The following is a 27,156-nucleotide window of genomic DNA, read 5'->3' as shown; positions in this document are numbered from 1 at the left end:
GCCCGCGCCCCCCCAACCATACGCTCTCCCCGCGAATGGCACGCGAACGCCTCCCCGTGGCTGCGCCACGACGTCCATCGGAACGGGGGACAATCGAACGGGGCCGCCGATCGGGTTCAACTTGGTTTATTCAGCTTTAGTCGGCACTAACCGCAGGAGAATACTCGATGAGTCCCCGTGCCCTCCTGCCGTCCCATTAAACGCCGAGATTTTAATTACGGCAGCTGGCGCATTTTGTTCCCAACCGCTCGATAATTTAGCCCGAGCGTGGCCTGTCACGTTCTGCTTCCGCGTAATTCTTGTTCAGCCGGTGTACTTGGCTTTCAGGGCACTTGGACACGATGATTACGTTCCTTGTGGATTTTATGTAAGCGAGATGACTTGATAAATTGCAGGTGCTCTATGTCTATGATTTTAAATCTCACTCAATGTCTTGGATTCCCAATGCGAAACAGTGCCAATGCTATACTAATAAGAATTTTTAAGGAAACTGTTTTTTTAACATTAAATTTGACCTTTTGCATTGGTGTATGAAAGTCATTAATTGCTTGCATAGCCATTAGAGGTGTAAAATTGTCGTTGCAGTGACTAGATGAATTAGAAAGGTTGAGAAAAAATACTTGAAAATTTCTAGCAGTAAGCGTACAAAATCAAGCTTATTTAATTTACGACGAGAATTGTACAAACATTATTCATGCGTCTTTTTATAATTTTTTATACAGATGATGAGTATGTAGATGAATACCTATGGTATTTGTTCGAATGTATAATTGTTTGATAGTAAATTACCGCATAAGTAAGTTGATATTGTGGGTGAAGCGTAATGACCCGATGAAATACAATTTTTCAATATTTATTAATTTATTTTTAAACATATACAATGTTTAGTGATGAAGAAGCGGCGAATGTTAATTATATAATAGCATTTCTCAAGCGCTTTGTATGAAAAATACAAATGATCAGCCCCTGGTATTATACAACACGATATACTCTTTAATGATGGGGATTGCATACGCATTAGGGGCTCCGCAAATGCTACAGACACATTTTTTCTTGTTATTTCTTACATTTTCTATCATTAAAATTATTTTCATAGCTGATATTGTGTGCTGTTATGTTTTATATAATATGTTTTATATAAACCACTATCATTATTATCATTATTATTATTATTATTATTATTATTATTGTCATTGTTATTATTATTATTGTCATTGTTATTGTTATTGTTATTAGTGTTTTGAAACATTAGTATTCAAATTCTAATAAACTTTTATAATAGAGTAATTACGCAAGAGAGCGAGTTTCATTTAGTTGCGAGTAGAAGAAATCTTTTGTGAATAATTATCCGATAAACCGAGAGCAGTTTTAAATTGGAGGTAATTAAATAGCTTAGGCCATTATGCCGGTTAGAAACTGGGATTTTAATAGTAACCGCAACGTAATAATAGTGTGCTCGGTGCAAATGACGATATGCTTACATTACGGAGCGACACTCCTGTCACGGCCATGGCACATTATTAAGAAATATTACAACATTAGAAAAACCACTGGGGACACTTGACATCCTATACCATTAAAAGTTTTGCTTTTAAATGGATTCATTGTTTTTGCTTTGTTGTTGTTGTTGTTGTTGTTGTTGTTGTTTTATTTTATTTTATTATTTTTTTTTCTTTGTTTTTCTGAAATTGCCTAGCGCATCAGAAACATTGTGAGCAAACGTTGTGTGCATGAACAAATCATCTATTGCGATACCTATTGCGCCAATAATACTTATAATTACTTTTCAGACTAAAAAAATGCCTTCTCAATAAATTAAAAATTGATTAATTAAAAAGATTTTTTTACTTTAAACTGCCTTTCCTCGCTCCCGCCCCCAATGCCTGTAAATGCAATTGTAATGACATTCTCTGTACCGTAACGGTGTGATATTTTAATTTATCTAAATCTCGCGCATTACTAATAATAATCAGCCAGTCACACAATTCTCACACCTCGCAAAAACATTATGCGATTGATAATTGAAAGTCTCGCGTGAAGAAAGTGCAAGACAGTCGTTGCTAACTGATCCGAGGGAAGTGAAGTTCTATTATAAAAAATAACTTAGAGTAAGCGACGGGAGGAAAGGGGTTTTGTAAAAGGAGAGAGAGCTTAATATACTATGAATTGCTTGGACAATCGATCCTCATTTGCCCATCTCTATTTCGATATATAATGCAATTACGTGGCAATAGAGGGTAAGCTGTCACCTAACGAGCTTTCGTCGAGACTCCTCTTGCTTTCGCGTTGCCCTCTTTTCACGTCGTCGTGCAAAGTGCTTACCGTCGACGAACGAAGGAGGCCGATGAAAACGCGAATCCTCGAGACACGAGCGTTAAGCCTGCAACGAGTGGAAAATATGCGGAGCCCCGTACCACCCCCTTATCACATTATTCACCGAGACCCGACCGCGAGTCGTCCCAAAAGCAACGTTTCCAGACCCCGGCAAATCATCCGTTATGCCAGGCTATTGCGATTTAATAAGGCTCTAGCGCAAGGATTTTCCCCTTTAATTAACGCGAAATTCGTTATTTTTATTTAACCGTCGACCCGGCTGTCTTATAAAAAGGCAAGGGACACGCTCATAACGGGTTAGTCGACTCGTTACGATAATGCAGTCGGTACAGTGGGTAAGTCTTTCTCGGCGATTCGCGTATTGTATAATTGAAAGTTCAAATAAGTAGGCCAGAAATTTCGTTATATTCAGAAATATCAATGCGATAAAACATACGTCCATCTTTATAAAATTTCAGTTTTACGCCGTTTTGCCGATTGTTTATATGCAATAATATTCCATTAATACAGTAAAAATAGTGTAAAAAGATTGGCCTAATATTAAAATTATTAACTATTGTTGTGCGCTAGTTTTTAACCTTTTTCTCAACGATACTATGAAATGCTTACGATTATACCTAAATTATTATAATTAATCACATAATTGCTTAGCCATAATTGTCAATATTAAGCAGGTATGCTCATTGTCCTATAAATTTTCAGGTTTTCCTAATCATATATATTATTTGCCATTGTCGAAAAAGCATTTCGCAATATCACCAAAGTAATGCTGGATACTCGTACGCTAGACCAAAAATACCATTTGATTTCCCATCTCAACGAATTCCACAATCTTCACCACCCCCGCGTTATAATTATCCCGCTCAAACGCCACCACCACCACCACCACCACCACCACCGCCGCAATCACTATATCCTCAAATAAACTATAATTATCCTGCTCCCGCACAAGCGTCGCCACAACCTCCTCAGCCTCCTCCTGCAACATATAGTTATCCTTCGCCACCAGCACCACCACAATCACCGCCTCCGTCTGTATCAAATAGTTATGCTTCGCCACCAGTGCCACCACCGCCACCTCCCCCTCCTCACGCATACAGTTATCCTTGGCAACCGGCACCGCCACCGCCATCGCCTCGGTCATCTCTACCACCATCATCGTATCTTCCGCCACCTCGATCACCACGACCACCACCTCCATCTCCACCAACGTCACCACCGCCACCGCTTCCGTCATCTCTACCACCATCATCGTATCTTCCGCCACCTCGATCACCAGGACTACCTCCACCACCTCCACCACCTCCACCACCTTCACCACCGTCACCACCGTCACCACCTCCACCTCCACCTCCACTACCATCACCACCACCACCGTCACCACCTCCACCACCACCACCACCACCGTCGCCACCTCCACCTCCACCTCCACCTCCACCGCCATCACCACCACCATCTCCTCCAAAACAATCTTATCTACCACCTTTTATTACTCGAAACCAACCTTCATCCACAAGAGGTTCTACTCCTGCGCCAACTTATTTACCACCGTATACTGGAAAACAAATATATGCCACTTCGTCCAGTCCTGCCCTCGGCACTTATGGAACTACTACAGCTAGCTATTATAACCCAACAAGTAATTCGTCACATACATACAGTGGTACAGCATCTGCATCAGCGTCAGCATCTTCGAGCGCCGTAATATCATCGGCAATAAAATTCAGCCAGCCAATCGTAAGTTAAAATTTTACAATTAATTTAATAAGTACTAACCTGCCATTGGCAACTGCATAATCGTCCTTTTCAGCCATAATATCATCTTCAAGAATGCCAAATGACTAAGTGTCAATGACAAAACTTACTTTAATGTCTCGATCTAGCAGCTGAATTTCGACAGTGCTTTTATAGCGACACAGACTTTTATAACGACCATTCTTGCCGACTGAGCTCAAAACTTTCGAGTATATATATTTCCAAATTATCCTTTTTAATTCATAGAAGTTTCCAAAATATCTAACTATATTATTTCAAAAATGAGCTAAACAAAGTAGTTGGACGATTTTTTTTCGAATAGCTTTATCGACGATGCCTTATATGAAAACTGTAATACGCAAATACAATTTCACAATACAGTTAATAATATAGACTTTAATAACTTTCGCGACTTTAACGGAAACCGCAAGCTCTTCATCGTCACTAACTATCAGCAAATCAACTGGTTGGATTACAATATCAAAGCAAATATCAACAATGCCGAATAAAACTGCTTCGCCGTAAATTTATATTGTTTTGATTATCTTGATCTACAAATACGTCAGCATTTGCTCATTATATTATTTAATCTACGGATGAAGATTCAACGAAACTAACTTGGACATCGACAGAAGCGACCATCGCCAATTTGCTGCCAATGCATAATTATACATACCAAACTTATTTCATCGGCAACGACTACTTTAACATTATGTCAATCCATTCTATATAATGTCATCTTAATTGCTCTCGCTAGAATCGACGAATTCTCCACAAATTGCTTCTAACTATTCGTCATCATCATCATCATCATCATCATCATCATCATCATCGTCGTCGTCGTCGTCGTCGTCGTCGTCGTCGTCGTCGTCACCAACATTCTCCTCTCAGTCTCCAATTATACCTATACCTCTTCAAAATCAACTACCATTCAACTAAATATCCTCTCGATAAAGCACCACTCTATTATAATAATAATTATTGTATGGCGGCGGTGATGAATTCACACCATTATAAATATACAATAGCAATAACTAAAAGAGCAACGAATTTATCACTTTCGAGATCTATTTCATAATATGCAGCATACTTAGCCTCTCCAGCAGCACCTTTTCAAAGCATAATAACGCGATAGACTCTTCTTCCCAACTATTAATACAAATTACAAATTACTTATTACTTACCCTCTCCAATGTACTCATCGCCAATATAATTATGCATACTAATTATTTTCTCAATTTCGAATTCCAATATTACTATTATCAGAAACTTGCCAATAACTATTATACGACAATTAAATTATCTATTTTCAGCTATTTTAAATACTATATTTTTTTATTGCTAATATATCTTTTTAATATCAACCTATTACTTATGCATTAACAGAGTGACTCCGGTGAAGATTGAGACAGAATTATATATAAATTCTGTATTGTATCTGTATTGTAAGAGTAAAATTAGCATAAAAACATGCGCTTTTAACAGAATATTTTGAAATATTAAACGAAAAGCCTTTTTAACGGAACTCAATCCAAATGTATAACCGAACGTAAACAGAAAGATCATAAATGTCAAGAAATCACACGATACTTTTATTGCAAAATGTGTGTTTTATTTTCAAACTACATTCACACTAAGACATATTGTGTATAAGCTTTTTTAATCAATATTAATAATGTATTTATTGGCACAAAATGCGATGCTTACAAATATAATTTGAAATTCTAATTTGGAATTCAGAATGGATTTGAAAGAACAATTATTAACCGATAATCTGTAGTCATTAATAAATCTATCTTTATTAATTATATTCTTTATACAGAATTTATTTATTTTAAGTTAAGGCTAGTGTGACTACTATTCGTATCACAGCACTTAATTCAGGTAGACATTTGCAATGTCAGTCTCGACGAACTTAAAAATAAGCAGCTTCGCATTAACTGTACCGACACTATTACACGCTACATACAAAGAAAATTAAATACTAATATTGACAAAATTAAAGTAATCGTTGACGCATTGAAACGGAATAACTAAAATGAAATTGTCGAACGTTAAGGTAATTTTCACTAAGCCATGCCGTTAAAGCCAGGTACATGTTTAATAAACATGTGGCAAACGGGAAATAGTGGAAATTCGTGTTCGCGAAACATTAGCGAAATCTCAATCTATTAGCGCATGTCTAACAGACATTGATCGACGATATAATAATTATTACTCACAAACATTTTTTTTAGCTTCGTACGTTCCATCAAATATATATCGTACTCACGCTTCTTATTCTCTTTCCTTTTTTTTTTTTTTTTTTTTTTTTTTTTTTTTTAAATTTTTGTTGTTGCTGTTTTGTTTTTGTTTTTGCATTTGTTTTTAAAGTAAAATGTACACGTATGCATGTTTTGCCGCTATGTATGCAAACATACTCATTAACGGAAAGATAATGTATTTTTAACAAGATTTTCATGATGATATTGTTCGACAAATACGATACATATAATTCGGAGGCTATGAAATCCAATGAAATAGCCAATTTTCCATTGAAATTATACAGATTATGCATGAGGCGATATTAAATCAAACGAATTTTAACAAAAAATTAAGTTTTAAACGATAGAATTAAGTTTAGCAATTATTCCAACGAGCGAATACAACTAACGAATACGGCTCTTATGATTATTATGACAACGATGATGCTTATTATTACTGTTGTTGTTATTATGCATGTTTGCTTTTGTAAACAAGGCGTGATGTGAAAAATCACGTGTAATAACTTTTAACGAGTACAATTACACTGTTCACTCTTCGATTGCAGAAATAAATAACACTTCTTCTTGTATACTATGTAATATAAACATTCCACACTGAAGCATTCGCGCTTCGAAAAATCATTAATGCTAGAATGGATAAATTTCAGTCGTTCGAATACGGTTAATAGTATTTAATCAAAACAATAATGCTAAGCCGTTAACCTTCCGGTGAAAGCGCGTTCGAATATCCAAATGACACATTTTTAGTAGTACTGAATTTCTGAATTTTACCTGCCCGAACAGAGTATCAGATTATCGATATTCACCTTTCCCTTACAACTTCTCCCTCCCTTATTCTTTCAGAACGCGCAATTATTATTATAGAGACTATCACGCAAAAATATCACATCATCTCGGCATCCCTCTGTACAAGATCAACATTATAGAGACAACATATTAATTAGCTGAGATACACAGACTTTTCGAAGCTATAGAGAATGACATAGAAGCGAAAATATAAATAAACTTCGCCGTTCTGCGCAACTTTATCGAGGCACGACGACGAAACCGCATTCATTCATAAACATTACATCATCATAGGAAATAAACCGAACGAGATCATTACGAGATTAGCGCGTCGAAGCTATGGGGCCGCCCCCCTTGTAGTAGCGTGTCGAAAGTAAAGATCGAAGAAAAGTTATAGAGCTTGAAGAGCTTGAAAAGTTAAGCTTAAGTTTCCGAGCGCTGCCGAAGACTCAGGGGCCTCCGGTGAGACGGATCGCGCCTACCAACGTGGAGGACGAGCTTGCCCTTTTTAGCAGTCTTGAACACCTGGAGCGCCCGCGCGTGGGTCATCCCCTCGAGTGGCACGCCGTTTATCGCGAGCACTTCGTCCTCGACCTTAAGGACCGCCTGCTCGGCGGCCTGGCCGTTCGGCAGGATGTCTTTGATGAAGATGCCCATCTTGCCCTTGTTGCTGTCAGAGCCGCCGACGATCGTGAAGCCCAGCCGCTTCGAGCCACCTTTCTCCAAGGTCACGGTCAGTAGGTCCATCGATAGACTGGTGGCTCGACGGGAGCCCCCCGACGCCGTCGTTGCGCTGCGCTTGCGAATCTGGAGAGGGACGAGAGAGCGAATGTCGATTAGAGCCGGTATTGCCAACTTACCGATTTATCGCGATAACGTTACGATCCCGCGTTTCACATGCCAATAAGCCAATTTTGAGTGGCCAGTAGAAATGAGTCGTTAGACATTTTTGAAAGCGTCTAGTAAAGAATGCCATTCGATGGTTCACTAACCTGGAACTTTTTCATCCCAGTGACCTTGTGCTCCTCGTTATCCGAAAACTCCATATCCTGGATGGATACGGTACGCCCGTCCTTGGTAACGGCCCCTATAATTTGACAGGACTTGGAATGGTCCTGCTGTTCCTCTTTGGCAGCCTCCTTATCCTGATTGCCATCTATCGTTAGCTTGGTTGACATTGTCGCTTCCGTCGTTTCCTTCTCCTTCCTTCGGCTCGGCGTTACGTCATTATCGGTCGCCGGCGCGCTCTTCGGCATCACGTACGTGGCGAAGCTCCTCTCGCTCGACATATCGAACTTGTTCTCCAACGGGGAAGGGCCGAGGTTGCTAGGCCGAGGTCCCCAGACCTCGGAGTCGCTCTTCGAGCGAGTTATCTTCTCCTGCTCGTTGCCCCAGGTGTCGCTCAACTCTCCGTCAAAGAAGAACGTCGGCTCGCGAGCTATTTGCAGCTCCACGGCGCCGGCGCAGCTCTTCAGGGCTTTTCTCGCCTCGGCGAGTGACATGCCACGCAGCCTCCTACCCGAGACCCGCACGATCTCGTCACCCATCCGGAACAGCTTAGACTTGAGAGCCTCGCCCTGTTGGTCCATCGACGATATTACGTAATAAGGCCTCACCGCGTCGCATCGCTCCACGGAGATCCCGAGATTGCCGGGCTTATCGATTCGCACCCTCATCGTCTTGAGCTCGCGCCGAACGAGGGGCGGCTTTGCCGAGAGCAGCGACGTCGTCTTCCGCATCGTCCGGGACGACTCCGTATCGAACACCGTCCTTCTCGCCTTATTGCTCTTGGCCTCCACGGGCGTCTCGGCCTCCACGTCCGAGCGCGACCTCTTCGGATTGTAATACTGCAGCTGGCTCATTGCCAAGACGACCTTCGCCGCGGGCGGCGAGTCCTTGCACGGCGACGAGGCATTATCCAACAGATTGAGAACGCTCGCGTTCGAGTGCTTTCGGTGAACCTTGAGGCTCCTCTGCAGATTGCCGAGCTTCGTCCTCGGGGCGGTCCGCGAGCCCTCGTTACCGAACCTCACGGACGGCCGCTTCTTTTCCGGGGTGCGGTACTCAAGATGACTGCCCGAGCCCAATGTCGCCAACACTATTCCCGAGTCCGTCGACGACGGTATCCTCCTCCTCGGTAGGTCGCTCATACCCAGTGGCTCCTCCTCCGTCGTGACCAGTTCCCGGCTACTACCCGCCGCTCTCGAGCTCTCGTCGAGCGTCTCGCTATCGATTACGAGCGTACTGTCATTATCCTCCTCCCCGTCGTCGTGAAATACCTCCCCTCGTGCTATCGTGTTCGGGCCCCCTTCACCCTTCATCGGCGTGCTGTAGCCTAGAGAGAGATCTATGCCCTGGTAATCGGCCGATGTGATGGAGAAGCTACGTGGCTTGTGCTCGGGAGCCATGGCCGACTTTTCGCTATCGGGCGAATCGGCGCCGGCCCGCGTGCTGTCCGAGTCGTAGCCGCTCTCGTCGCAAGCCAATTTCAAATTGTTCATGAGATCCTCGAGGCCGCTCAAAACGCACGATTTCACTGGCTCCACTCCTCTGCAAAATCAATGCCAAACCCTGCAGTTGGTCGTTTAGAGCGGAGGCCGCGCGCTAATATCCCAAGCAATTTTTTTCGACTTTCGACTTTGCGCGCCAATGTGACCTTGGCGAGTTTAGTCGCCATTACAAACATTACACTATTGGCGAGCCATGGAGCTGGATGGAGGTTGTTGTGTATAGAGTCCATTGGAATCGCGGGGGTGTACGCGATTATAGTTACAAAGTGGGAAGGGGTTGGGGGGAGGGGGGGGGAGGGGTTTAAGATGATGACGTAGATTAAAAGAAAGGCGCACCTCTCGTTGCTGTTGCTGCTGTCGTTGAAGAGATTGCGCTTGACCCGGTCGACCGGCGATTGGTTGGAGCTCGTCGACGAGCCGCTAGTATTGAACTCGTCGTTGGAATCGTCGTCGTTGGAATCGTCTTCGTCGTCGTCGCTGAGTCGCCGCTGTCTGCGGTGCATTTCGGGGTGTCCGCACTTCACCGCGGGCCCATCGTCGATCGCTCGCTTCGCTAACGCGTTGCCCTCCAGCGTCTTCAGGGCCACCTGATTCTCGAGGAAGTAGTCGAGCACGCGACTCTGATGCTCAAGGTCCTGGATACTCCGGCTTATCTGCCATCGCTTACTAGCGAGCTCCGCGAGGATACCGCCGCCGCGCACTCGCGGCTTCAGCGTTCCCTCGCTCAAGGACTTCTCAAGGCGCTGGGACTCATGGGGATCTACCGCAGGGGCCAGCGCCGCCCCCTCGTCCTCCTCCTCAACCGCGACCACCTCCGCTTCCTCCTCCTTGATTATGCAGGACGACTTTTTGCTAATGCGTTCGGACGAGGACTTGAAGAGGTTGCGCAGGGACTCCACGCGACTGATGCGCTTCGGCTTCGCCGTGTCCACCAGGATCAACGATGGCGTTGGCCTCTTCTCGATCTAGCCGTACCAATAGCAAAGACGAACATTAGGTTGGGAAAGCGAAATGGATAAGGCCACCCAATGGCTGGCTCATTGAACCGACGATGGCCGATTTTGGCGGAGAACTTATCGGGCGAATTAAGATCGTTTACCTTTTTGCCGTCCTCCAATGTGTCGCCACAGCTTTTTCTGTGCGGACTCCAGCGACGCCTTCTACTGGAAACGGATAGCAATTCCGAGCTGTCGGCACGTTTCAGCTGCTCCCATTTCTGGCCAACTTTTCTGCTCCATGTTGTGAGACCTGTTTTAGTAGTGAATTTTCTTTGTTAAATCGTAGTAAAATCGTAGTAAAATAGTCAAGTAGTAAAACAGTATAGTAAAATCGTCGCTTAGTCAACGGTGAAAATTACGAATAATTACGTCGCGACACGTAATAATTATAAATTTATGAGGAAGGATATGGAATTAGGAGCGATAGAGTGAAAAAACGTCAATCAGCGATAGCTAATACATTAATGATACTTGCTTTTTGCGGAAAATGACGAAGGCGTCGATTGTTGCTGCTGTTTCGCTGTCTCCTCTTTCCTCTTGGGCGTCCTAAGCACCGTTACGGGAGACGCCTTCGGCTCCTTATCAGCGATCGTCCTGGGCATTTCTCTACCTCGACTGGACACATCCTGGTTGATAGCTGTGGCTGATACCAGCTCCGGACTCTGGTCCAGAGCACGTCGCTTAAATAGCCGCATCGTTCTCTTATCTGCAATGAGAGAAAAATAAGGTCAGGAGATTGATCGTCGAGCGACTGATCGTAAGTCCGCGAGATGAGCGAGATTTTTCCGACCGAGGGAACAGGTAAAATTAGCTTGACTGTACCTGCGTGTGAGTGGCGCCAGCATTCGTTACATAATTTTGAAATTCAGAAGTTAATTCGAGCGTATGCGTGTTAAATATAGAAGCGAATTGGAGGCAGAAGAGTAGCACATCACCACGAGCGTAGCGAAGGTGCAAAAACATCGAATAAGAAAAAGAATAAAAAGATTACTAGTCGAAGATTGGTGAAAAGAAGAAGGTAATATCACGGGTCGGGCTGCCGTAAGCGGAAACGCCAATAACTTTCTCTCTCTCTCTCTCTCTCTCTCTCTCTCTCTCACTGATACATGTATCGGCCTTTTTGCTGCTTTGTTCTCTCATTCGATACTTGCCCCCTCCACTCTTCGTTCGCCAATCTTTTTCCATTTCATTACTCGACCTTTAAATGCCGCCCTTTGCTATCCTCTCCGTTTATGCTTGTTAATGCGTAAAAATGCATTATAATATAATAGCATTGCGCACTGTAATTACAGGCCCTCCTAAAGAATTTGCCGATGCATTATATATATATATATATATATATATATATATATATATATATATAAATCTAGAAAATAATCAGTTACGTTTGTATTGCCGAGGCTGTGCCGTAAACAATTTAACCAGCTCCCAATCTTATTGTTACGACAATGGAGAAAGTTTGCCCTTCCACACGAACTTTTCGCGGCAATATTGTTCAATTATAAATGGTACGGCCAATAAGAGTCGCGATTAAATGTGGATCGAAACAGTACACTCGTAGATTTGCCGATTATGCGACTTATTAATTACATTTCGACGTTGCGTAAATACCAAACAAAAGGAAGGTCAGCGGTACGATAATGTACCCACGGGTATAAATCAACGGAAACAAAGCGGAAAAGCGTGAGCGCGGATTTTCGTAACCGGCATAATGAGATTTCCGACAATACGCACATCTACAGGCAGACGTTATAAATATAATCGACCCTCCCTCCCGTGGCCCTCACCATCGGCCGTCTTTCTTTTACTTTCGCGATCATCCTATTAGTTAAGGATCTCAAGCGAGAAAGAACGAGGGTTGGCTGGCCGGACGGAACTTCTACCTCGGCTTTTACGAGCGACCTGTCTCCGAAGACCCGCAATATTGGCAACGCAACAATGACGGCGACAGAGACGGCGACATTACAGAAGGCGCGATCAACGTGCATCGTAGCGTTGCGTTCTCGAGGCTTTATCATGTTATAATGTCCAACGCTTTTGTCGCCGTCAAGAGAGGCGATAAGCCAGTCCAAGTTCATTTAACGAAGAAAGGTCTCGCTCGTGGTAATGGTGCGACCTAGGTCTCTCCCCTCTTTCATCTCATTACATCGATTAGCCAATGCTAAATCTCTAAGGGATATCATTGGCTTCGTAATATGGCGCTGCCTTCCTTCAATGTCTCTCGTCGCGTTACGACTTGTTGCATCGCATGTAGAGAAATGCATTACTTAATATTAATGAATGCGTGCGTTATCCTTTGACTCCCTGTAATTGCATCGAGAGCAAAGTGGATATCATTCCAAATAAGCGTTGGCAATGGCTCGGGCCTCTTTCAGCGCCGAGACGACGTAATTCATTCGCGTCTGCCTGGGAGGCGAGGGGCCGAATGAGAAACGAGGCGTTCGCGAGAAATAAAGGACGAGAGAGATAGAGAGAGATAGAGAGAGAGAGAGAGAGAGAGAGAGAGAGACAGAGAGAGAGAGAGAGAGAGTACGAGAGAGAACGACGCGATGACGAGGACGATGACGAAACAGTGTATTTTTACGCTGCATATTGAAAAAGTGGTGCAACACGCATAATACAGATTTGCAAGAACGCCTCTCCTTGATCCGGACAGACGACAGACCAGGCCAAAGTCGTCGTCGTCGTCATGTTGTCGCGCTTTCCTTCTGCGGCAAGCTCGCCTTAAGAAATCTCTCGTCGTTCTCGTTTATCGGCGCCCCCTCTGCGCAAGGACAGCCAACCTGTTCCACAGCCGCGCGGAAAACTCGAGAGCAGAAAAATCGTTTAATTCCGTCGTTTGCAGGACGAGCGGGTAAATTTTTTTACCAAATATTTGCCCCAATCCTGATATGCGAATGACGATCTTCACTAGCTAAACCCCCTTCCACCCACCCTTTGGCGATACTCCGGTGATATTGTTGTTTGGTTCTTTAATGAATGTGACGAATGAAGTTAATAATACGTTGTTTGGAGTTTTGCAAGCCAATTTCACGGCGCGAGCAATATTAACGCGAAGCTTTCACAACTTTGTCATTAATAATAATTGCGAGGCTTGGATTATGGGTAGGTAGCCGCGTATAACCGTACGTCTCTCCTCTTCACCTTCTTTTTTTTCTTCTTATGAAAGTACGAATGAAAGAGTATTTTTATGAAAATAGACAATGAAGAAATGGAGTGAGACGCGTGACGGGCCAGGCGATATAGGCGACCATTGAAAAAAATCCGGTTATTGAGCAATTGGCAGTCGATCGTAGCCACGACCTACATCAATAAGGCGACAGCTCGTTGGCTCTGTTGCGTAGCGCCAGACTAAGATTTTGCAAATTGCCGGTCGTCGGCCGTTCGTCGGGGGACCGATTGAGAAAAATCGCCTGATCAAACGTCGTTAAAAGCGCCGATCGCGAGGAGTAGGAGGAGGGGAAGGAGGAGGAAACGAGGATAATGCACGGGGCGGGGAGAGAGCGTTAGTCGCTGCCACGAGACGATAAACGTCGCCACGGTTCTCGCATTACATACCCACGTTTTTCAATGTTTTTTAACGTCACAGGACCCGGCCGCGGGAGATCGTAAATTTTTCCCCCGTCGGCAAGAACAAAACCAACGCGATCGCAAGCCCGGATGTCTGCGTCCTCGGCATTAGCGACGTGAAGAAAGAGCTCGAATCGAAGGAGCCGCGAGGCGGGTGGTGCGAGGCCCGGTTGGCGGGGGGGGGGTGCGGGATGCGGAGGCGCACGTAAGAAATCGCGTGCCTACGTAATTGCCGTAGAAGGGCATGTCCGAGGGCAGCTCGAGCTTTGTTCGCTTGTGGTGAAAGCCTAAAGCGGTGCAAAGCTCCTCGATCGCGCCGATTTTTCCCGAAGATATAGCAAGGCTCGACTGAGGCCGTCCACTCCCTCACTTTCCAATGCGGTTATTCCGCCGACTGGATATTCAGTCGGGCCAAGAGAAAAAAATCTACTAATGCGATGGTAATGGTTAGTGGTATTGCTGTGAAGGACGACGATTCGCGCGTTGTTTGTTTCGTGATGTTCGACAGACAGGCCTCCGCCCATCCTGATGGGAAAGTGCGCAAACAATGTGACGTGCGAGCCGTTCACCTTTACCCAGTCGTCTTTTCAAAACAACGTGATTGTTATTTTGGGATATGCGAGCGAGCCTCTCACGCTTCTGGCGGAAACTATAACGAAGCGACGGGGGCATTTAAAGAGCCGAAGGTGTCACGCGTCGCGACGCCTCACAACTTCGTAGAAGGAAGAGGGGTGAGGTGGTATAGTGATGCGCCACTCTGTGAGAAAAAGTAAAAGTTGCACGTACGGACGTAGAGGGATAAAGGAAGCAGGGCCACGTGTACTCGGGCCCAAAGGTGTTTTCGTGGAGATGAAAGGAGATGGGAGAGTGAGGGAGAGAGCGTAAAGCAAAAGCGAGAATGAGACGAGACGTGCGCCTGGGGACTCCTCCACTGCTCATCCTCCTCCTCATTGATTTCCCACTACGATGCGCAACACGTGGCCCAGGAGCAGCTGCGAAGACCCTCTTCCGCACGAGAAACTGTCTGATCGCCTTTCGTCTCTCAGACTTAAATTGACTAGCCGCCTGTGCATCGCTTCCTTTTTCTGGTTGCCGTCAATTTTTAAAGGCCCCTCCATCCCGCCTGACCCACGGCGCTACGCACTCCATGACTATGGAGCTGCTTTTTTCCCACAGCGATAATGTGAAATTTATGGGAGCGAGCAGCGCGATCGACAGTTCCACGGCTTTTTTTTTTTTTTTTTTTTTTTTTTCTATACGTCCGGATTTAAATTACAGTCCGACGTCAATTATAATCACGATAATCTATGTGTATTGAGGATGATGTAGGGCATTCGAGTCAACTTTCAAATACCTAGAGATATTTATGCACGTTCACAAGTTCATCGTTTCAATGACATTTAAGGACGCGGGAGGTATAGAGGGATGAGACGTATAAGCGCCCTACCATACTTTCGATACTATGTACTATCTCATTGCCACAATTATTTAAATTCCAAAAAGCACATATCTCGCCAGCCAAAATATTTGCAATAGCGAGAAAATGTTTTTACTCAATTAACTGATCGATCAAATGCAGATGCTTAGAAAGTTTATTTCCACCGTGCGTTCGGTCTCACGTGCTCGCTCGATTGTCCAACCATTACAGGTGTTCTCGATAAAAAAAAAAAATAAAAAATAATATTAATAATATTAATAATAATAATAATAATAATAATAATAATAATAATAATAAATAAAATTACTATATAAAATAACACTTGCAGGGTAAAAGTTTCGGTAAAAGTAAGGTAATTATTATGAGCTCGGTAATACGCGTGGCACAGATATTTGTCGAATTTCAATTCTAGCAGCTTTCATGAATGAAGTCGCTGCCGATAGGAGTCAGACCGAATCAGAGCGGCAACGCAATTTTCGGAAAACGAAAGTCGAGTCGCGACCCAATTTATTTACATAGTGCGCCTGCCTCGCCGCATCCTCGCAGATTCGCTGCCGTTCTAAGAAAATCCTCGTAGCGCGCAATCGGTCGACCTCTGTGCTCGATGTCTCGTAAAACAATTACAATTACAATGTCACGGGAGCTAATGCATCGCGAGTCCTAGAGAGTCCATTGGCTTTTCCGGGAAGTAGTCGTGAGATGGGACGATTAGTCGGCCGACAATATCTGGTCGCAGGTGAAAATATATGCCGGTTTTCTTTCTCTATAGCTATCTCTGCGCCTATCTATATCTCCATCTAAGGTGTGCGCGCGTGTGCGGCACTTAGCCCAGGTTAAAAATTAATCTAAAGAACAATCGCACGTTAATTTTTCCCGAAGCACGCCGGAATATATCGTCGAGGCTTCATAAATGTACCTTTATCAATGGCACGCAAGGACAATCGTGTATATAAGACAAAACGGTTTAACAGTGGACGTCCTACTAATTGCACGATTGTTCCGTAAAAACGGGCCTCAATGGTCTTTATACTTCCCCACGTAACGTAAACATTATGATGAATTTTGTGTCATTCGTGTTATGCGTGCGCGCGTGTGTATACGACTATCTCGTCACGGTCAAATCACTAAGTCACATGTGATATACTGCGAGCATACATCGTCATACGTTCCTCTCAAGCCTTGCCTCGTCGACTACGAGCTATCGCTGTGGAAGCTGCACATATTGATTAGAAATTGCTCAAAAACATTGTTAATCTCCTGTCAATGTACAGCGCCAGTTGCATCGTAGTTGAATAAGGAACGAAAGAACAAAACGAAAGAATGAATTGGTGATGGTTTGGGGGGGAGGGGGGGGGGGAAGTAAGGAAGAGAACGGCCTATGAACGAATTCACCATCTTTGGCTAAGGATAGATCCTGAAAATCCGTAAGGAAGCCAAGCGAGAGCAAATACATTTGCCGTCAGCGAGAAGCACGATAATGGAACATTGGCTTGTGGACATACAATGCGGAACAAGGACGAAATAAAGAAAAAAGAAAGAAAAAACGGTGGCGCACATAAAAGTACGTCGACTATGGGCCTGAAAGAAGCGAGGGAAGAAGAACGGTGGCACTGGGGTAGCGTGGGAGCGAAGCCCGGGGGACCTGCGAGAGGCCCTGGGAAGCGTCGACATCTGCCGCACGACGCTTTCGGGTCCGAAGAGGCCGGCTCACCCTTCTCTCGACAGCCGCGCGCCGGCAGGTATGGGGGAATGAGGAAGAGGGTCGTGGATCGGGGGGGGGGAGCCGCGTGGCGTCGGCTCCATCGATTTTGCGCCGAAGGTAAAGGGTAACGCGGGACGCTGGCCGCCCCATTGTCTTACTACGACTTGGTCGGGCCCCAACGTATCATCGCCGCACCTCGGATTTTCTCGAGATGCGAGCTTCGTGGAAGCATCACCGCTGTAACGGGAAGCTTCGTAGTAAGGGAAAGGGCGGAGAAGCTTAGGCCTTGGGCCCGGTCGGATTTATAATTACCGGGAAATGATGGCCTGAATTTCCGACCGTTCGAGTGACACGTGTCGGGAACTGGGGAAGGACGAGGTCCAAGTGGCACCTAGATCCATCGAGTGCGCATCCAGTGCGTATTTAGCTTTAACGCCTAGGCACATTTCAACGAATCTGGCGCGATGCCGTGCTATTTTTACAGCCCGATCTCTCGCATATGCAGGCAATGTGTTTCCACGAATTTACGATTTAAGTCCGATCGCAGGAAATTCGGCTTGGACAAACGCGCCTGCGCTTACACGTTTACACGGCCGCCCGGCCCTGGTCGCGTGCACCCGTCGCAGAAATCGGCCCCCGGGGAAATAATGATCGCGCGCGGCCGTAATCTATGCTATCCAGGGATGTCGCGTCCGAGTAGGGGCCCACAGTACCCGGGTACCGGTAAGCAATCGGGCGTGCGCGCGTTTTATCGGGCGAAAAATCTTGGGACTGGCCTCGGACGGACTCACCGCAGCTCGGGTTCGTTGGCCGACTCGACTCTCGGCACTCTTCATCTATCCCACTCGGTCGCTCGCTCGCTCGCTCAATCTCACTCACTCTCTCTCTCTCTCTCTCTCTCTCTCTCTCTCTCTCTCTCTCTGTCGCTAGCGCACAAAAGCTCCCGAAAAATCGCTCGACGGGCCATGAGTTGCAATTCTCAGCAATGAGATTTTGGTTGGTGGACTTTGCGATTCTAAGGCAATCAACCGCGCTCCGCTGAGCCTTCGATAGAGCAGTGAGAGTAAGACAGAGGTAGATAGATAGAGAAAGATAGATAGAGAGAGAGAGAGAGAGAGAGAGAGAGAAAGATTGGGAGAGCGTCGGTTTTGCGTGTAGGATAAAAAGGTTCGCGATAATGGGACTCGCGGGTCGATTGTATATAACGGGGGAACATTGGCCGGATTTTCATTCCGATTGCTACGCAATAGTTAAACGCGAGTCGAGCAGTAAATTACAAATAATTCGAAAACAAATACAAAGTAATAAATACAAAATAATAAAGTTTTATTATCAGCTAGGTGGAGAGCGAGACTCGAGCGCTTTAGTAGCTCGAATAAAAGGAATTACGATTCCCCGAGCGAATGTTGACGGAATCACAAAGCAAAAGTTTACAGCTCGATTTTAAAACTGGCCGATGCCCTCTCAGCGTCTCGTTCAGTCCCCGACTTCGCAGCTCCCACCTTTTGTCCCGGAGCACAAAGTTAACATATTGAGCGCAGAAGGCCATCGCCGCTCATACGACGCACGTGTGACTTCTTATTCACTTTGGCATTTTAGGGAAAGCAACGAGGGCAAAGGTCAATTGGCGATACTTCATTTCGACTCGGAGAATTAAATCGAAACCATTCTATCGTCGTTCAAATGCACGTGCCCTCTCCCTCTAACTCCCAACTCGATTTAATACATGGTAGAAGAGGGGCGGCCATAAAAGTTTCGCGCGTAGCGTAAGTGACATAAATCCGTAAAAACCAAGGCGCTGTCTTAGCTGCGGGGGGTCATAATTCCGTCTCGAGTACCTCGGGCTGTGGAAGCCGGCTTCGTAGAAGTGGGGCCGGTTCGCAGGGAGGCCGTATTATGCTAAGATATTCGCGCGTCTGCGAACGGCATGGGAAAGCGGAAAATCCGAAAATGATGGGGACCCACCGCTTGAATATATTATTTGGATATACAATGCCGGGGAAAGAGAGAGGGTACAGTCGGAATATGAAACCAGGATTGAGAAAAGATGGGAGCAAAGTGTAACAAGGAGAGACCTCAGGTAATTTGGTGTTCTCGTTTTATCTCTCTCTCTCTCTCTCTCTCTCTATCTCTATCTCTCTCTCTCTCTCTCTCACTCTCACACTCTCTCCGTCTCTCTAGCTCGTTCCCTTCATTTTCAACGCTCGTTGCAGGCAAAAGAGAGTAATAAAGCGGTAAATGACAGGGCCCTATGTTTCAACTATTATGAGATGCCATGGAAATACCGACAATAAACAGCGCAGAATATCGCGCTACCATAAGATACCTTAAGCTCTGTCGTATATATGCGTATCTATAAATATAGATTGATATAGGATAATAGATAGCGATATAAGGCTTCCAATTGTCTACGTTATAATATTTGAAAAAGCGGCAAATTGTAGGACTTTTTTGGTTTTATGTGCTTGACCCACAGATGGGAAAACCGTATTATAGCATTTTGTAAAAATATTTAATTATACATTGTAGCGAGGTAAATATATTAAATTATATAGTTGGAAAATGCGGCAGTGTCATAATACGTAAATTAACAATGTGTATTGGGAATCCGGTCGACACTTTTGAGCAAGTGTGAAATAAAATAATTAATGTAACACCAGCACTTGGTTATAATTTACAATATGCTGAAAAATATTGGATATTTTTGAGAATATTGAAATATTCCATATAGGGGTATGATCGCACAAATTAATAATGCCTTATAAATCAACCAAATAGTTAAATGTATTTAAGACTAAATACTTAAAATAAAGCTATATACACAAAAAGAAAAAGAAAAAAAAAAAAGAAAAAAAAGAAAGAAAAGAAGAAAAGAAAAGAAAAGAAAAAAAAGGCCTCTATAGAAGGAAACAGATTTTCCAGACTTTAGTTGGGGGTCAAGAAAATAATATAAACATCGTCGCGTAAACATAAACTGCGCTTGGTCGGCTACGATATGGTAATTCCGCTGCGACAGATTACGTCGAAGAAATTCGACGATAAAAAAAAAATGCCGAATTTCAATATAAATTAAAAAAGTAAAAGCGAAATATTAATTCGAATGGTGTGATTGGCAAGATAAAGATGTCTCGCCAATTTTAAAAACGCGGGGTAATTAAAGATGGCATACTTAGGCAGCCTCTCGCCACGGGCACATGCCTCCTGCCTTCTGCCTCCTAGTCGTCGTCGAAGTCGTAGTCGCAGTCCTCGCCTAGGTATCGATGACCGGTCACGGGGGTAAATGGAAACTAGCCGGCCGAAGAAGCGCTATCACGGTCCGAAGCGCCTTGATTGGAACAAGCACCGGTGCCACAACTAAAGCTTCACCCGCTAAAAGAAAAATCACGAGCTCAACAACGCCGCACATCCACACTCTGTCGCTTCTAACTTCGCACTGACTCGGGTGCCGCCTTGGATCTCCCCTGTACGCGCTCACTGCTGCGGTGCTGCGCCGGCGTTTTGATCGTCTCCGTGTACGAGGAGAAGGAGGAGGATGAGGAGGAGGAGAAGGAAAACTAGAAGGAGGGGCGCCGGCCGCCGCCGGTGGGGGCGCGCACTACACGTCCTGGAGGCAACCACCGGCTGCGCCCTCGACTCGGCCGATTTCGGCCATTGCTAATGGAGCGATTCTTGAGCGGCCGATAGATGATCGGGTTGGATCGTTAAAGGGCGGGGGAGGGGGAGGGGGGAGGGGGAGGTGGAGGGGGGAGGGAGTATGGGTATGATGGGATGACGAGGTAAACGACAATATTGATTTCGGTGCCATTTGTCGTGTTCGAGGATCATAATGAGGATCGATGCACCGGGGCTGCTCACCCAAGCCTTTGTGATATTAAAAAGTCCAAATCTCCGAATAACATAGCGTAATGATGATACGTGTAATGGTAGATTTTACGTACGCTAATTGTGTATGGCGGGAATTGTCTTATCCTACTCGCGGGGGATATTCTCGTAGATAGCAGTTAAATGGACAATATTGAAAGTCCATTCGATAATCGATTTTAAAATAATATTTCACTCAGTTATTGCAATTTGCAGTAGATAATATAATAATATAATAAATTCGTCATATTGACGAAGTACATATTGACCGAGTGGTGCGTTTTCATAAATAATGCCCTAGTCTTGAATATATATAGCGTGCAGTATATTTTTTGCTTCCTCGTTGTTGTATCTTGGCCTTACCATCGAAAAAGTAATTTAGATATCAATGGCCATGCCAATTTTATTTATAAATAAATAGATACGGCCCTGGAATAGGGAAGCCCGATGCTTAATGCTCTAACACACTGTGCACAGGAGGAAGAGACTGTAAACGTAAAGGTTCAATGGTCTTGCCTCTCTCTTTTGCTTTCTCTCTCACTGTGTCCTCTCTCTCTCTCTCTCTCTCTTACGTGCGCGTGCACGCACAAACACAAACACACGCGCGCGCGCGCGACGATCGTGGACCGAGGAGGCAAGAAAGCGAAGAAGAAGAAATGGGAGTAGACGGCGAGGGGAAGAGTGATAGGTGGCAAGGGAAGAAGTCTCTTCTGCCTTTCCAGTAAAACAACAGTAGTACTTTGCGATTTCACATTCTAAGGTTTTATTGCGAAGCCCAACCGAGCTTAATCGCGTTTCAAACTTCTAGGACGTGGCAGTACTCCCGACTGTTCCTTCTTCCTTTCGTACCCTTTGTTTATCCTTTCCTATCCACATAGTCTATCTTTTTTTTTCTTTTCCTTTCTTTGTCCTTTTTTTTCTTTTTTTTTTTTGTTTTAATTTTCATCATCGTGCACTAATTTTTTGTAATCTTCTTTATCTAAAATAGGTGGATAATTGAGCATTTCTTGATGTATTTCTTAATGTATTTCTTGCTACCATCTGTTTCGTCCCTGTACTTTTCACGGAAAACGGCGGAAAGCGAGCTCTACTTATTATTAGATACAGCTTTTATTTGCAGTTTTCTTCAACGAATTGAGGAAAAAATCAACTATTACAATTATCATGTCCGCATCCGATCCTAAGAATTTAAAATTTGTTGCTACTACGTACTCCCGATCTATTGTACAAGTCAGAAAATATTACCTTTTATTTTCCTAATTTTACACAGTTTTTAATGCCGTCCTTTACCATGCAATTATTTATATAAATATTGTTTATTTAAATAAATTTATATTAATAGAGCATACAAATACTTTGCAAAAATAATGAAACATCGTTTCATAATTTATTTTTAAAATGAATTTATGTGAAATGGAATGAACTGTAAATTAAGCTTAAGCTTACCCCCATAGATTCTTAGGAATTATAAAACGATATGAACAAAATATGTGCACACTAAATAAATATTAAAATACTAATTTTTTTTATTAAATAATGAGAATTAAAATTAGAAAACTTCTTATTTAAATTCTCTAATCGCAGTGAATAGACTTTGTACTACAAAATCAAGGGCTTATGCTTGGAAAAGGCGTTACAGAAACATTAAATTTTTTCATCACCTGAAATAGAATGAACATATTTTTAAAATAGAAAATAATTCAATTTAGATTTTAAAATGTATCATTTATCCATCGCTTTTTTCATTCTTATTTATAGGCATAATAAAATTTGTAAATAAATCTAAATGAACGAGACCATCTCGGGTATATCATGTGACAAATAATTATTTATGCAAAATTATTATTATTATTATATTATTTTAAACGTTATTCCATTATCTATTTTATTTTATTGATTTAATAATATGAAATTCAAATATCTAATATTAATCTATTTTCACCTAAAATTTCTTATGGCATTTTAACATACATCATAGGAACTACTTGTCAAAATACGAAATTTTTTTTGGTCAAATTTAAATTCACTATTACGTCTTTGTTGCTCATCGCTTTTACGTATAAATATAATTGTTGCTTTCAAAATTTAAGAGCAAAAAAATTTTTCTTTTGTTACATTGATAATGCAGATTCAAAATATAATAATTACCTTCGTGCGCATGTAACTGCATACTGAAATGTTAAACTCAAGGGACAGTATTTTTTTTTTTTTATTTTTTTCTTTTTTTTTTATATTTCATGGAAACATTTTCTAGCCTACACAATATAAAATAATTAATGCAATTTCTCAACTGAGTATCATAGTAGTTTGCCACAATTACATTCATTCGAATTAAGAGAAAGTTATGTTTAACAAAGAGCACCTTAGCAACGAAATATTTGTGCGTAAAACTTCAATCCATACAATATATTATTCGAAAGATTATCGATTCGAAAGATCGTCTAGATAATCGGCCAAATGAAATTGGATCAAATTCCACGCTTCGTTAAGTTACCTAATGATGATACTTAATCAAGATTATTTTACGAAATTATACATACAGCTATAATGATAATCCGAGAGGAGGTAGAATTACATTGAAATTATTCGACGGCTAAAAGAAAATTTTCAATTATAAATATCAATTAATAAAATAGTATTACATTTCAATCTGCTTTTCCCTCGTAAGCATTAACTCTTCTCGCCATCTCTCCGCCGCCGCCGCCCGCCCCCTTCCCCACCCTAACAACAACCAACCCCAACAACAACCATCATCCGCCACTACACTATGCCCAACACACAGACGCACATACCACCACCACCGCCATCGTTCCATCTTCCAAACCAACCAATCCTTTCATTCAAAATCTCGATGGCTGTCCGTAAGATCAGCTCGCACGCTGAAACTGTACACTTATTGCATCTTGTGAAACGGCAAATAAACTAGAAAATTTAGCGTTGGCTATTAACAGTGGAGAATCTCGGCGGAGCTTTAATATTCGCGCGCACGGTCGCGCACCCATTAGCGTATGTACGTGTTGCATAACACTAGGATGGAGAGTGAATAACGAGGCGATCATTACCTTAATCAGCCTCATCTAGGGTAAAAAGTCGGCTAGACCAAGCGCGTGTAAAAAGCAACTACGAGCAACTTCCTCGGTCCAGGTAATTGTCGATCAGCGCGTCAAAGCTTATCGGATCCCGATTAATTTCCCGATTAAATTCTCCGGCTCGGATGGATGCGCGTGTGTGCGTGCGCGCAATTCTCATTTATTGCGCGGCCCACGTATCGGACGCTTAAGGCTCCTTTCACAACGGCGGGACTCGGCGGGAATCGCGAGAGGAATCGCCGGGAGGTTAAGGCAGAAAAATGTACGCGCGTCTTTCTAACCTAATTCCTGGTGCACTAGCCTAGTGGGTAATCTCCGTGCTTCGTAATTTGCAGCTGCATCCATAAAGCTGCAGGACGCAAAGTTCCCCGTTACTAGCGTCGCTCCACGTTACCCGATTCGTACCTAACGACCTTTTTCACCTCGCTGATAAATCAACCACTAAAATGAACTTTTATCGACGATCGTAATGGCTGGCCGGCGGAGTCCTGGCCAACCGAAACATTAATAACGGCGCTGGTCATTTTTCATTTTGGAAAAGTAGAAAGCAGCGACGCTGAGTCAAGTGAAATTAAAGCATATCGAGAGATTTTTATTTCCTTCAAAAGACAAGCAGCGCGGCCGCCCGATTTCTATTCTTATATATTATTCGGCCCACTATTTCTTCTACCAGACACTCCGGCATTCAATGGCCGAGGTGCACATTGTTGTGCAAAAGCCCTAAGATCGCTGTCCCGCGATATGCGGTGTGGGTTTGCGGGCATTATTATCTGCATCTCTTCGTGCGCGCATGTGCGTAGTAAATCGCAGTATGGGCGTTTTGGAAAAATACGACGATCCCGAGAACTCGCGATTTTCAAATGATGAAGACGACGAAGACGACGAAGACGAAGAAGAAGTTCGTCTTTGCATTGTTGGTTGAACGACCAGCTTTACATAAGCAAAAGCGATCTTTAATTTCGGTAAAAATACTTCTTTCCTTTACGGCTCCATGCATGTTGTATTGAAAGAACTAAAAAAAGAGAAAATATCGTAACAACCAATGCCCGCATATGACTGTCTGTGTGTGCTTGTGTGTGCTTGTGTGTGTTCTAACAACCAATGCCCGCATATGACTGTCTGTGTGTGCTTGTGTGCGCTTGTGTGTGTTCAAGTGTGTTCGAGTGTGTTCGAGTGTGTTCGAGTGTGTTTGTATTTGAGTGTGTTCGAGTGTGTTCGAGTGTGTTTGTTGTGTGCGTGCGTGCGTGCGTGCGCGCGCGCGCGCGCGCGCGTGCGCGTGTGTGTGTGTGTGTGTGTGTGTGTGTGTGTTTGCGTATGCTGCAATATTTTTCTTTAGGTTATCGAAATTTCATCGTGTAAATAAGTTATCCCGAGGATTTATTCGTAGAGACAAGTTGCACCAGACCATAAATTATAAACATACTCTTTTCGTTTCTTATTCATGAGAATGAGGAAACAGACATTAGCGGAGATTAATTTGACACGGCTATTAATGGTCAGCTAATAATCAACTGGATGCGTTATGGAATTTGAATTTTTATTGTGAAACATTTTATATTGTGATAATGTTGAGTATTTGTTGGGAAAAAAATCATTAACAATGAAGCTGGGGCTCGCAATACGAATGACCCAAGCCTTTATCCTAGCGAAATATATATTTACTTGACTTATTGGATAAAAACGCCCACCATTGACCTTGCATTAATAATGCAGCATTCGTTAATCATAGTTGTCGGGAAAATTGTTTTTATACGAGCTCGGTCGTACCTTCGACTCCGATTCATCGGCGCTCCACATTCCTAAGAATAAAATAACCAACGACTTGTGAAAGGGACTCGATATCACAGAGAAATCAACGTTATTGCCGGCAGGACTGCGAGAGGCCTCCCTCTGGACTCGAGCGAATTACCGCGGGCGAGTCGAAGGCAAAAGGAGAGAAAAGGAAGAACCTGGAGTCACGGGTGGACTGAAAAGCGTAATAGGAATTGCCGTGGCAACCCACTCCCTATACATTAGGAATTGCCGTCGACCCGGGAAAACCGGCAACGCGCCCACGAATGCGCCTTTCCCTGCGCCACCCACGCACCCCCGTCCCCTGCTATGTTAGGCGTCGGTTGACGCGTGCACCCAAGTGTCCGCGTAATTCCTAATAACGGCTCACCGGGTAAATTGCCTGAAATTCATAAGGACTGGAAATCCATTACAGTTAGCGAATCTGGAAATAGGACCTGCACTTCTTATTACATGATTCGAGCTAAGCATTATGAAACTATAATTATCTACAGTGCCGATGATGTTTAGCCTGACCGAAGTAAAAGTACTTTTGTATTTACTTTGACTGCTGATCGTCGCTAGTGCTATCGCTGCTGCTGCTGCTGCATTTAAAACGAAAACAGTCGATGCGAGTTTTTCTAATAATTTTCGAGCCAATGTAACTTTTGTCGGAATAGAAAAGCTTAAATATTTACAACCGAGATGATTATTTATTACAGAAAAATTCTAACAAATAACGATAGATTATTTTAGAGTACTTTTTACTATTTTAATATTTAAATTTTGATGTCAAGATTATCAAGTAATCGTCAAGATTATTTGTATATTTGAAATTCTATCTTAACTTTCATTAGCTCCTTGCAAATCAATAAGTCAGCTTCTACTGTAATGCTCATTTATGAATTATGCCACATTATAAATTAAATTTCTCAAGCTATTTATATGTAAATTATGTATATCGAATGATTGATGTCGCATTAATATTCCATCTCGAGTGATATTAATTTTGCAAATAAGTCCTTAGTAAATAAATATATATGAAACTTTTTTACAATTATGATATATATATGTGTGTG

The 27,156-nt window shown here is 43.3% G+C and overlaps 2 protein-coding genes across 2 annotated transcripts; both read right to left on the bottom strand.

Moving 5' to 3' along the window:
- Positions 1 to 3,434: 3,434 nt before the first annotated feature.
- On the bottom strand, positions 3,435 to 5,291 carry LOC105364399 (rRNA 2'-O-methyltransferase fibrillarin-like). The gene is made up of 3 exons (XM_011502312.1): positions 5,274 to 5,291; positions 4,111 to 4,175; positions 3,435 to 3,690 (listed from the first exon to the last, which is right to left on the bottom strand). The coding sequence occupies exons 1-3, from the start codon at positions 5,289 to 5,291 to the stop codon at positions 3,435 to 3,437; spliced, it is 339 nt and encodes a 112-aa protein (XP_011500614.1).
- Positions 5,292 to 7,298: 2,007 nt separating this feature from the next.
- Positions 7,299 to 20,562, bottom strand: LOC105364309 (uncharacterized). The gene is made up of 6 exons (XM_011502206.1): positions 20,527 to 20,562; positions 11,123 to 11,353; positions 10,749 to 10,897; positions 9,986 to 10,614; positions 8,132 to 9,689; positions 7,299 to 7,946 (listed from the first exon to the last, which is right to left on the bottom strand). Exons 2-6 carry the CDS (start codon positions 11,340 to 11,342, stop codon positions 7,563 to 7,565), a joined length of 2,940 nt encoding a protein of 979 aa, XP_011500508.1. The 5' UTR covers positions 11,343 to 11,353; positions 20,527 to 20,562; the 3' UTR covers positions 7,299 to 7,562.
- Between the last annotated feature and the right edge of the window lie 6,594 nt (positions 20,563 to 27,156).

The sequence above is a fragment of the Ceratosolen solmsi genome, unplaced genomic scaffold, assembly GCF_000503995.2.
Source record: "Ceratosolen solmsi marchali unplaced genomic scaffold, CerSol_1.0 scaffold31, whole genome shotgun sequence".
In the NCBI taxonomy this organism is placed as follows: domain Eukaryota; kingdom Metazoa; phylum Arthropoda; class Insecta; order Hymenoptera; family Agaonidae; genus Ceratosolen; species Ceratosolen solmsi.
Note: the sequence above shows the minus strand (reverse complement) of the source record. Positions and strands in the feature narration are given on the sequence as shown.

What these genes read in the sequence shown, in the direction of transcription:
- LOC105364309 (XM_011502206.1), bottom strand. Translation starts at nt 11,342, where the DNA reads ATGCGGCTATTTAAGCGACGTGCTCTGGACCAGAGTCCGGAGCTGGTA. An exon ending in AGCAGCAACAGCAACGAGAG is followed by an intron (nt 9,690 to 9,985) that starts GTGCGCCTTTCT and finishes TTGATTTTGCAG; the next exon opens with AGGAGTGGAGCCAGTGAAAT. An exon ending in CTGGGATGAAAAAGTTCCAG is followed by an intron (nt 7,947 to 8,131) that starts GTTAGTGAACCA and finishes GTCCCTCTCCAG; the next exon opens with ATTCGCAAGCGCAGCGCAAC.
- LOC105364399 (XM_011502312.1), bottom strand. An exon ending in TATGCAGTTGCCAATGGCAG is followed by an intron (nt 3,691 to 4,110) that starts GTTAGTACTTAT and finishes TGGTGATGGTAG; the next exon opens with TGGAGGTGGAGGTGGAGGTG.